Source organism: Sander lucioperca, chromosome 12 (assembly GCF_008315115.2).
Source record: "Sander lucioperca isolate FBNREF2018 chromosome 12, SLUC_FBN_1.2, whole genome shotgun sequence".
NCBI lineage: Eukaryota > Metazoa > Chordata > Actinopteri > Perciformes > Percidae > Sander > Sander lucioperca.
The window spans coordinates 23,376,233-23,388,836 of NC_050184.1; the positions used below are offsets into that span (position 1 = coordinate 23,376,233).

At 38.1% G+C, this 12,604-nt stretch overlaps 1 protein-coding gene across 1 annotated transcript in view; it reads left to right on the forward strand.

Moving 5' to 3' along the window:
* The first annotated feature begins 3,022 nt into the window (after nt 1-3,022).
* LOC116059911 (C-type lectin lectoxin-Thr1-like) overlaps nt 3,023-12,604 on the forward strand; it is a 29,850-nt gene continuing 20,268 nt past the window's right edge. Inside the window, exon 1 of the mRNA XM_031313186.2 lies at nt 3,023-3,358. Within this exon, the coding sequence (XP_031169046.1) occupies nt 3,055-3,358 (304 nt within the window). The 5' untranslated portion in view covers nt 3,023-3,054. The remainder of the gene's footprint in view (nt 3,359-12,604) is intronic.

The following is a 12,604-nucleotide window of genomic DNA, read 5'->3' on the forward strand; positions in this document are numbered from 1 at the left end:
TAATGAAAAAACAGGTGAAAATGAATTATGTTCAGTATTCTAAATGCTGAATTAATGTTTCTGTTGTTCAGTCTGGAGTAAGTTAATGATTAACAACAACATTCATTTAGATGCATATTTATTTTTTGCATACATGTATGAGTATATTAATTGGTAGGTGTCTGTGTGTGTCTGTGTGTGTGTGTGTGTGTGTGTGTGTGTGTCTGTGTGTTTGTGTCTGTGTGTGTGTGTCTGTGTGTGTGTGTCTGTGTGTGTGTGTGTGTGTGGTAGCTGCACCCCCCCCACACACACACTCGCATAGTAACATAGATACCCGCTTTTATTACATCATGGGACATTTCGTGAGACACGCTCTAACACACACACACACACACACACAAACACACACACACACACACACACACACACACACACACACACACACACAAACACACACACACAGACACACAAACACACACACACAAACACACACACACACACACACACAGACACACAGACACACAAACACACAAACACACACACACGCACACACACACACACAGACACACACACACACACACACACACAGACACACAAACACACACACACAGACACACACACACACACACACACAGACACACAAACACACACACACACACACTAACAGACACACACACACACAGACACACAAACACAGACACACAAACACACACACACGCACACACACACACAGACACACACACACAGACACACACACACACACACACACTAACAGACACACACACACACACACACACACACACACACTCACACTCACACATCATTTTTAGTAACATAGTTGTGTTGCAGCTCCAGAATCCAGCAGCACCACCCTGAGAGGAAACAAGGAAACAGCAGGTTAACAGGAACAACAACCTCTAAGTGTCAGTATTCTGATTAAAATGTTTATTTTGGACTTTTTATAGAATCTGAGCTTGAACTTCAAAACGTGAAGTAAAAACTCACATCCTTACCAGAAATCATGTTGTCAGCATTAACACAGACACAATTATTAAATAAATAACAATGAAAAGGACAAACATGTCTCTAGTGAGGAACAAGGGTTAAAACAACAGAAGTTGACCCAAAGTGATGTCCAGTTGAGTCAGATGGTTTAAGATCTGCCTCAATACAGATGAACAACATTACAGAGATAATAATATAACATGTAATACAGAACAGCTGACATGATAAACCAAAGTCAGGTATAGAAATAGGAGGTTTAGAGGAACATCAATACTTCAGTTTGGTTTCCTTTAATTGAAGTTTGTCACCATCCAACATTTTATATCATTTAGATAATCTGAAAGCAGGCGCTGTTGGTGTAACTGAAATATAATATTGTGTATTAATATAGTATAAATATTAAATCTGCTCTATATGTGTGTGTGTCCCTACAGGGCTGAGTGCTGTCTCATCAGCTGCTGGACGTCAGTACTATTTTGTTTATGACAGGAAGAACTTTACTGAAGCCCAAAGATACTGCAGAGAGAAAGACGGAGACCTGGCCACTGTAGACAACATGGAGGTTATGAAGATCCTGAACAACACGGCAAATTTAGACAACATGTTCTACTCCAACAACAGCTACGTGAGTTCACTTTTCTCTCTTTCATCTCAAAGTCTTTCTGACAGGAGGTTTGAAACCCTCCATAGGAACTAATAACTAAATGTAGAGCAGGAAAAAGTAGAATATTTATCTTTGAAATGTGGTAGAAGAAGCTAATTGAAAATCAGTTTGAGTGATCAGAAACTATCTCTGGTAATGAGTTATTAAAGGAGGGTAACAGAATGAAGGAGTCCTAGAGGATCAGACTGATAGTATCAAGACTGGAGATGGAAAGATTAGGTAAACATCTGGTCTTCAACAAACAGCTAGAGCAGAGTCTAATTCTTTATATCACAATCAGAGAGCCTGGATAGGACTGTCTGACAGCTGGAGGTGGTCACTGTCAGACACAAGTTTCTACAAACCCGGGGAGACGGAGTTCAGACGATGGATGACTGGACAACCAAACACTGGAGACAGTGGAAAAGTCTGCACAGACATGCATCCTGATGGACTGTGGCACGACCTCAGTTGTGAAAACAGCCGTTATCCAATCTGTGCAAATGTCAGAGGTGAGAATATTAACTAGTGAAGTTTCCCTTCTCTGCTTCTCTTTGCCTCTTTGTTTTCATTATTCAGGCCTCTGTAGTATCAGTCAGTCACTCTGACAAAAAGCAGCTTTCACACAGATTAGTGCCATTCAAAGAGCTTTACAGCTGACTGAGCAGCAGATAATAAGACGGCAGGAATGAGAGCAGTACAACAGCTCAGTGGTTCATCAGCAGTGTGTCCTGATAGATAGATAGATAGATTGATAGATTGATAGATTGATAGATTGATAGATTGATAGATTGATAGATAGATTGATAGATAGATAGATAGATAGATTGATAGATAGATAGATTGATAGATAGATAGATAGATAGATAGATTGATTGATTGATAGATAGATAGATAGATAGATAGATAGATAGATAGATACTTTAATTTAAATTCCCTTTTATGAGCTTACAGACATCACACACAACATACACATACATCATAATAGGATGATAAAATAAATAACTCAAAAAGTAATTCACATGAATAATAAATGATGACACCACCAGAGGAAGACATATTATATTATATTATAGAGATTGGACTCGTGCATGTTCACGTGCACACATCTTACAATATAAACAGATCATGTGTGTTTAATTAACCTGAAAGATATTCATATGCAGAAAAACAACAATATAATCTTGTTTTTTAGATTGTTTTGTAGATTTAAGGACATTTCTTATTAATGTGGAGAATGTTGGTAAATAAAGTTATTCATTAGTTTATTGATGTGGTTCTTGATATCTCAGTGGATTTATTGTAGATATTATAAAGACATGAATCACAGATGTGGATGGATGGAGGTTGTATGTTATGCTGCCTCTACAATTCTCTGTGCTCCATTTTCAGGGTCAAATGTGACTTTTGTCTTCATCAACACTGAAATGACATGGACTGCAGCCCAGAACTACTGCAGAGCTCACCACACAGACCTGGCCAGTGTGAGAAACAGCACAGAGAACGGGAAGGTACTGGAGATGATAGCTGCTGGAGGAAACTATGTCTGGATCGGCCTTTTCAGAGACTCCTGGAAGTGGTCAGATGGAAGTACCTCCTCATTCAGCTTCTGGAAGAACGGGCAACCTGATAACAACAACGAGACTTGTGTGGCTGCAGACTTCAGCCAATCAGGAGCCTGGGAGGACTGGCCCTGTGACATGGAGAGAGCGTTCATTTGCTACGGTCCAGGTGAGTGCTAACCCGGGATTCAGACAGCTTTTACATTTAGATTCAGGACAATAGGGATGTAACGATATACTCAACTCACGATTAGATTCAGGACTTTAAGTTGATGATACGGTTTTCTGAAGATGTGAACCACAGATGTGTCTGTAACAGATACTCTCCTGCTATGACTATGGGCCCAGAAGAATTTTAGGTTTGACTACTGGAGCACAGAGATACTCAAACAATGGTGCTTTGAAGTTGAACAATGCCAGCTTTTTTCATATAACGAAATGGTAAATGGATCCACATACAACAGACAATTTGACAAGGACAACAGCTTGAATACCAAGATTTACAATTTTGGCAAATAAAGATCCTACAATCCTTTTTTTCTAATTCTTTAGGTGCACCTTTCTAACCTGGGTCACACTACACTTCAGGTTCACAGTTCAATGTTCAAGTTACTATGGAAGAAAATAAAATAAAAAATACTAACATTCATTGAAATCACAATCACATCCCCCTGTATAACCAAGTACAGTACAGTCTCAAGATATCTGAGCTGGTAAGACCAGTGTATGTTTCAGTCCAGGTGTACAGAAATGAATGTGTGCTATAGCTGTCCTACTGCAGCAGCAGATGCAGTGTAGATGAACAGACTCAAAACTCTTCCAGACTCCTGGGGGGGGCTCGCCATCTATCCTGGGTGACACAACTTCACCAGAAAAGAACCAAAACACACAAAAAATCAATCAATAGACAGTCAGAGAAATATCATAAGTATCAATTATGTCAAACTTTCAATTTGTTATTTACCATAATTGGTAAATAATAACAGCATTACAATGAACAATGTAGAACTAGCTGCTTTACAATGTACACAAATTCATTCAATTTGAAAGAAATACACAATATACAAAAGTGCTGTGTTAAAAACATAAATTTAAATCTCATTGAATCAATATTCTCACTGATTCTATGTAGCAGCCTGGACACACCCAAAATGGCGGTACCCAGCACAACCACGAGATCTCCACAACTAGCGAAATAAAAATAAACTTACTAAACATATGCACTCTTTCACGGATGGAAATATAGCGAACAACACTTGATAATGTATCTTAATTCACAATGTAGATGTTTTACCTTACTTGTCAAACTAGTTGAAGAAAGATAACACGGAGGAAATGCAAAGACCCGACTAACCGTCAACTATCTCGCCAGATCTAACACCAAAATATTTAACTTCTCAAGCTCTTGACAGTAAAACGGCAGGATTTCTCCGTAAACTTCTGTTATCTCTCGTCACACTAGTCTCTCTCCCGCAGTTTTTTTAGCTCAGACCGGTAGGCCGTGCCATTATTCCTACTTGCGCCTGATTGGCTTAAACGGGCATGTCAGTCACTCAGTTTGCTCACTGTGATTGGACAACGCCTCAAACCCACATACCTACATGCATTCTCTAGCAACTTGTCTACATGCATCTAGTGATTTAATTCACCCATTCATATATATATATATATATATATATATATATATATATATATATATATATTAGGGCTGTCAATCGATTAAAAAAATTAATCTAATTAATTACAGACTCTGTGATTAATTAATCGAAATGAATCGCATACATAATTAACGGTGCCTGAACCGATACTTCTTAAGAAAGTAAAAAAAGAAAAGAAAACAAAGGGTACTAAACAACAGTCGGTGACATTAAAGAACGGCTTGTTTATTGCTAAGGTCATATGGTCAAAATTAAATGATTTAATAATAAGGTATAACAATAACAATAACTTATTTCACTAGTAAATTGCTGTTGAATGACAAAAACAACCACCAAGGACATTTACAATAACTTCAAATGCACCACGAAGCTGTAGTTTACCAGTTTCATTGAACGCACCGTCTGTGTTGTTTTTCCGACGGCAGCTCGGCAGCTGCAGATTGTTACATCCTGGTGTTGAGTCACAGTCTCAATGAGTGAGTGAGTATAGTGTTAACTAGCTAGCGGTAGGCTAACGTTAGCTGCTGTTGAGTATAGTGTTAACTAGCTAGCGGTAGGCTAACGTTAGCTGCTGTTGAGTATAGTGTTAACTAGCTAGCGGTAGGCTAACGTTAGCTGCTGTTGAGTATAGTGTTAACTAGCTAGCGGTAGGCTAACGTTAGCTGCTGTTGAGTATAGTGTTAACTAGCTAGCGGTAGGCTAACGTTAGCTGCTGTTGAGTATAATGTTAACTAGCTAGCGGTAGGCTAACGTTAGCTGCTGTTGAGTATAGTGTTAACTAGCTAGCGGTAGGCTAACGTTAGCTGCTGTTGAGTATAGTGTTAACTAGCGTCCCGTGCAGCAGTGTTTGTGTTTCCTGTATCGTCTTCAGAGCACCAGAGAGAAGAGCAGACATATCAGTGGCTCCAGATTTCGGTAGCCAGGGTTGGCAGGAAGAAGATTTTTACAAGTAAATGTTCCAGTTAATGATCCAGGCAGCACATTCTCGTCTCCCTCCTTCATTTTACAGTCCAATGGAGGCTAGAACGGCTCCGGGTCAAACCTCAATATGGAATGGATTAATCTTCATTATTTTGACAGCCCTAATATATATATATATATATATATATATATATATATATATGTATATGTGTATATATATATATATATATATATATATATATATATATATATATAGAAACAAATCTCTTCAAATAAATAAACTAAGAAGACGTAGTGACGTCTGAAGTCAAACAAGGTCAATCTAAAGTAGATTACGCTCTAGGACGTTTAAAAACTGCATCAACATTCATTTCTTATCTCAACCGGTTGTTATCTTCACACATTTCTATCCATATTTAACCATCGTTACCTCCCTAGTGCTAACCTGGGATTCTAAACACCAAACATCAAGCTGTGGAGAGTAAATGTGAACATGATGATGTGGATCATTTCCATGGAATAGTTAGTAAAGTTAGCATGCAGTGGTGATCAGCTGCAGATGATAAGTTAGTGTTGAATCTATTGTTTAAACTGATGATGAGGAATGAACAGGATGCTGATTATTATCCAGACAGAAATGTTTGAACTCATAACGTTTGTTTGAAGTGGTTCCTGTTTCAGAAAAGAAAGTGATGAAGAAAGTGGTGAAAGTGAAGTTTGAGAGCAAGAACAACAACAACAATCTGGATCTGAATAACGCTGCTGTGATGGAGGCCATGTTGAAGCAGGTAAATCATGTTTTATACTGTTTTAACTTCATGAAAAAACAACTAGACTAGAACTGCATCAGTTATGACGGGGTCCAAGCCTCATCGGCACAAGGAGCGTGTAATGCTAAGTGTAATGGCCGATCTTCGCCAAATTTGGTACAGAGCCTCAGAGCGGCATGCCAAACAAGAATCACATGTTTCACGTTGATAGCAATTACTACGGCAGAGAAATTAAAATCGCAAATGTCCGATTTACAAACATTGAGTTATTGGCCAAAACATAATCATTGATTATAGCGCCCCCTAATGGCCGACCTTCAATTCGCCAATTTTGGTACAGAGCATCGTAGTGGGATGTTGAACAACAATACCAAGTTCTGCGCTAATACCTATTAATTTGGCTGAGATATGCTAAAGTACATGTTTGGTAGCTAGCTATGACATTTTGTTTGGTGGTAAACTTTCTGCTATAGCGCCACCTAGTGGTGGAAGTGGATGAATTGTTTTGTCCGAGGTCCTGGCAGAGATCTGGACCAATCCTGAAAATATCACCCCCCCACCATGTACGGTTTAGGCTGTAGCATGACTTTTATCAACGGAAAAATAATCTCTAGGAAAACAATAAGGTTCACAGCTCCGCTGGATCCCCCTCGGGCTTGGACCCCCCTCAGGCTTGGACCCCCCTCAGGCTTGGACCCCCTCAGGCTTGGACCACTAATAAGATAAGTTTTGTGTCTCAGCTGAAACAGAAGCTGAGGGACCAGGGGCTGGACGACAACATCAAACTGAGCTGGAGGAAGCAGGCCGATGGAAAAGTCTTCCACAAGGAAGACAAGAAGACAAACAAGAGGAGGAGGAAGAGGGATGAGCTGTAATGTTGAGTTGCTGCATCTGTTTTCATCAGAGAAAAGTCTGTTTCTTTCCTCAAAGATGTGACGGAGCAGAATAGAGCTGCACCAATCAGCTGATTCATCCATTATTCTCTTTAGTGACAATAACTTATATGTAATGAATAGTTTAGTTTTCATTTATTATTGTTGTAGTGATTCTTACATTCTTTATTTTAGGCTACATAACATTTTAGTCAACTAAAATCAGCATCCCAGCCTCCGTACGTCTCCAGTCTTATTCTGTAAATGTTGCCGAACATCAACAGAGATCTTGAGTTTCCGTAGACTAGCTATGGATTACAAATACTAAACAGAAAAAGATCATTCTCCAGGTTCACAAAGTAAACGTACGTTAAGAAATGTATCCAACGGTCCAAAGATCAACATCAGCATATTATTCTGGCTGCTGTCTGTAGATTCCTTCATCACAACTCGTATTCTTTCAGATGTTTGATACCAAATGTTGTAACAGCGGTGATGTTGTGTATAGTTTAGGGTCCTCGCCACCACCAGACTAATCAGCATTGCAGATTGAACATGTAGCTGGACTTGAATGGCCTTCTTTTGACTGAAAGTTCTGACAAACTACACTTTTTCTGGTCATGAGTTCCATTTTCACTTCCTCACAGCCTGCTGCATTGAACGCTCCTCCTACATAAACACCTTCCTGTAATCAACGGCGCCGTCATTACGGTGACCAGCGTAGCGCGCCGAGTGCAAGCGTAGGGTTCAGTTCACTGGGAAAACTTCTGAGGTTCAGCAGAAACCCAACCACGTCAAAAAGCCCAATATTCAGCTGAATCTGAAGCTGAATCCTGTATTTGGTGCATCCCTGCTCTTGAGCAAGGCACCGTACCCCAACCTCTCAGGGCGCTGGTCCAGCACTGGCAGCCCCCCCACTCTGACATCTCTCCATTAGTGCATGAATAGGTCCTGAGCATGTGTGTATTTCAGGCCTGTGTGGAGTCATTTCCATCCTGATGATCAATAAAAAGTCTAAAATTAAAAATATAAATGAATGCTTATTTAGACGTATGAGTGATGATGATAGAATAATTTAGACTTCAATAGACTGGTACCTTCATTATAAAGATCAACAGACTGATCTCATGAAGTGGCGTCTGTATGACAGCCAAGTGGTATGATATTATTGGTTACCAAGACTCATACTCTGTTTTTAACGTGTTCATCAACGCCGTTTGGCCTCCATTGACTTACATTACCTTGCGATAGTGTGTGAATTGACGCGTGTGACGTTTCCTAAACCCAACCGTAGCCTCGCCATAACACGCCACGTGGCTTTAGAAAGTGGCGTGTTATATGTCTACGCTGTGACGTTGCAGACTGCTGTCAGCTGTTAACAGCGTAGACATACACTTGGCTTTAGGAAAGTGGCGTGTATTTTTACGCGAAGTCATGACATCATGTTTATTAATTATTTATTATAAAGCTCTAATATATTTTGTGGCTCCAGACAGATTTCTATATTTTGGGGGGGGGGGGCGGGGGCAAAGATGTCTCTGTTGATAGTAACGGTTTATGACCTCTGGATTATTCCAACTGTTTTAATCCATTAATACTTTTAGTTATAACAGAAATACTAAATATATTCCAGCTTTCAGCTTCTCAAACATGAAGATTTGATGCTTTTCTTTGTTATATTTGATCATAAACTTAATATATTTGGGCTTCAGACTGTTGTTAGAATAAAACAAGACTTTAGTATTTATCTGATTTATTGTCTGTGGGGAAATATAACCGACATGTTTTACTGATTTCTGATATTTGATGTTTATGTTTTTCAGGTTGTGGTGGAGATGTTTTAACATTAACATTATTTCATTTGTTTAAAATATAAATTATCTTTAGTGTTGAATGTTTAAAATCTGTTTTCATCAGACTAACTATCTTTCTTCATGTGAGAGTAATATTATAAAGTAATTATATGTATGATTGTTGTTCTGTCACCTTATTAGAGATGCAAACTTTAAACATTTACCTAAAGTTAGTCATGAGACTTGTTATGTGTCTGTAACATCTTCTAAACTAAAATACTAAATATTTACAGCTTCCAGCTTCTTCAATATCAAGATTTGAGGATTTTTATTTGTCACATTTGGTCATAAACTTAATATATTTTAGTAAGAAATAAAAGAGTTTTTTAAGAGTGAATTTGAATACAAATTGTTTTGTTCTTATAAATTTAATAAAGTTGTGAAAATGATGAACTAACAAAAAGACTTTCAATCTTTTCTTTAACTATTTAAAACATGAGTTGGTGGTTAACAGCATGACTCAGCATTTTCTGTTTCTATTAGTTGAGTTCTTGCATTGAACAAGAAGAGACAGAAACATTCTTTAATTCAGAGAAACATAAAGGGTCAAACACATGATGACTTAGTCTCTTACCTGTATTCTGTTATCAGGTGTGTCTCTAGGATGTGTGATGGTGGTATTCCTGTCTCTTACCTGTATTCTGTTATCAGGTGTGTCTCTAGGATGTGTGATGGTGGTATTCCTGTCTCTTACCTGTATTCTGTTATCAGGTGTGTCTCTAGGATGTTAGCACAGATCTTGCCAGCAGAGGGCTCTCTCCCTCTCTGCATTATACCGGGGCAGTGATTCCCAACCAGGGGAAGATAGGGACAGATTGTAGAGCAGCTCAACTCATTAACAGTTGTTCTCAGTCGCTTTGGTACATTTCTCGAGTCACTTGTGCTCAAGATAAAAGCAAGTTATCATTGTTTTGGTCAAATCCCAATAGCTTTTGTACATGTACATGTAAATCCCGTCTTTCACTACTTTCAAAGTGGTTTGTTATTATTGTTTGACCACCACGGAGGAGCAGCAGAGAGCGTGCCTGTGTGGACCAGGAACATGGCGTGCACTCTAAAATAGTTGACAGAAGGATAGAAAGTTCCAGTGAGCAGGTATCTCGGTCTGCAGCACAACGCCAGCAGCAGCAGCAGAAGACTTTAATGTTGTGGATGAAAAGAAAGAAAAGAAAGGAGACCTGAGTTGGTTGATTCAGTAAATGAGCTCATAATCATATTTTCTGTCTACACCTGTTGATGTCAGGCTAACGCTGACTGAGCTGACGGTAACATCCACTGTTGCTAGGTAACTTCAGAGCGTCAGCTGAATATTTAATGGAGAACATTGTGTGTGTTATGAAAACGAGTTGACTTTAAACCGCAGCGTTTTCTGTCAGCAATGTCTGATAAACAGACTCTCTGGCTGCTAGTTTAATGTTCCACTCAATATGATCATAACTCAGCTGTTTTCATATCAGAGGACAGATGATGTGGAGCTGCTTCCAAACAGAAGAGGAGACAGAGAAACATTACAGGTAGGTTATTATGGGCTGGATGAAGGGCCAGCTGATTGGTTCATGAGAAAAGGGAAGACGTCTACATGAGAAGTAGTGAATACAGTTTAAATATCGTGGTAAAGTTGGTGCCCTACACATGACACAAACTTCTTTTCTCCAAACACCCACCTTTTGATTTTAGAGATTTTTTATCATGTTAATAAATATATAATATAGCTTGATTCAAAATATAAAAAATACAATTCCTTTACGCAGCCACATGGATCTTAGACCTTTAAATAATAAACAAACTATGATTAACAGAAAGATATCCTTCATATGGCACAAGGCCTCTTTTGACACAGAAACCACTCATTGTTTCATACATTTAGTTAACTGAATAAATCAAAATGATTTATTTTTGAGTCTGTTACACAAAGAGGCAGCTTGTTGTCAGAATATGTTCATTTTAATACCATTAAATCTCAAGTAACAGTGGGAAGTAGGTAAGTAGCAGTGGTTAACCAAACTGCTGAATAGGTCTTGTGTCAGAGGCAAATTGTCCTTGTGCTTTCTTGCTATTTTATTAAAAAACTTAGATATAGTAATTGATTCCTCTTAAATACTTTAGTTCACAGCAATACAGCTGTTTTGAAATAACTAAAATGATTTTTAATGATCCCCCTCATTCATCTTAATTAGGTTGAATTCTTGTCTTTATTAAACCAGAACATTATTCAGTGCATAAACAGTTTTGATACACATTCTAAAGACATACTTATGGCTTAGGTCTTAAAAATACTAGTATACACCAACTGGAGGACAGGTTCAGGAATTTCTTTGTCTTTTATTAAATACGCCTGTGAAACCTTGAACAAGACATGAAGTTGCAAATTAAATAATTTAACTACTTTTAAATTAGAAGAAAATAAATTACAATAGATAATTATAAATACCAATTTACAAAGTGTGTGTTGTTGAGAGAAGCAGCTGTGTGTTATGTGTGGGTCAGTTAGCTGAGTTCACCAGATGGTTCTGACATGGGCAGGTCAACAGGTCAAGCTGCACAATAGATTGTTCTAATGAGTCCAACAGCCAACGTCCAGTATGAAACCAACTTCACCACGGTATGGAAATATGATCACATTAAATGTTCTTCTTGAATCTCTTTTATATCCAAACTAAATAAACTGGTGTTGGAACTGATATTTCAGAAATGTGATCCAATCAGAACCTTGAGAATCTGAATACATTTAGGAATCATTGGTGATACCCAGCCCTAGTATTTTCATACTGCATTTGACAATTAAGCCCTGTCTTTCTTCTTCTTTTCTTTAACCCTTAGATGCATAAGTGGGTCAAACATTACCCCAGCAGTTGTTTTTTTGCAATATCTTTGTAATTTTAAATTTGTATTGTTTAATCTTCCATGTGTTCCTCAAATAGGTTGTCTTTGACATGAGGCCATTTGGATTTGTATCTAATTGTTATATTTTTTAAGTAATTTCATATCTTGTATCAGTACCACACTTTTCCATACATGGGCTCAAAACATTTTCCATTTTTTATGGAATTTCAAAGGTTTACCCTAGGAGCCTTTGATTTTTATCAACTGTGACTGTCAGGTATACATTTACTGTTGATCTACACATCTAATGCCAGCAGTCTCACCACCCTGAAGGTTATTTTTACTAAATGTTAACATTATTTATAATACTCACCAATCACTGATCTGATCACTGCTACTAACAGTGCATTAGTGTATTCTTATTCGAAACAGTGCTTACCAAAATCCCTTTACTTTACTTTACTTTACCTTAATTCCCTTACCATGAGTTAAGTTATACAAATACTTTGAAGTTTAAG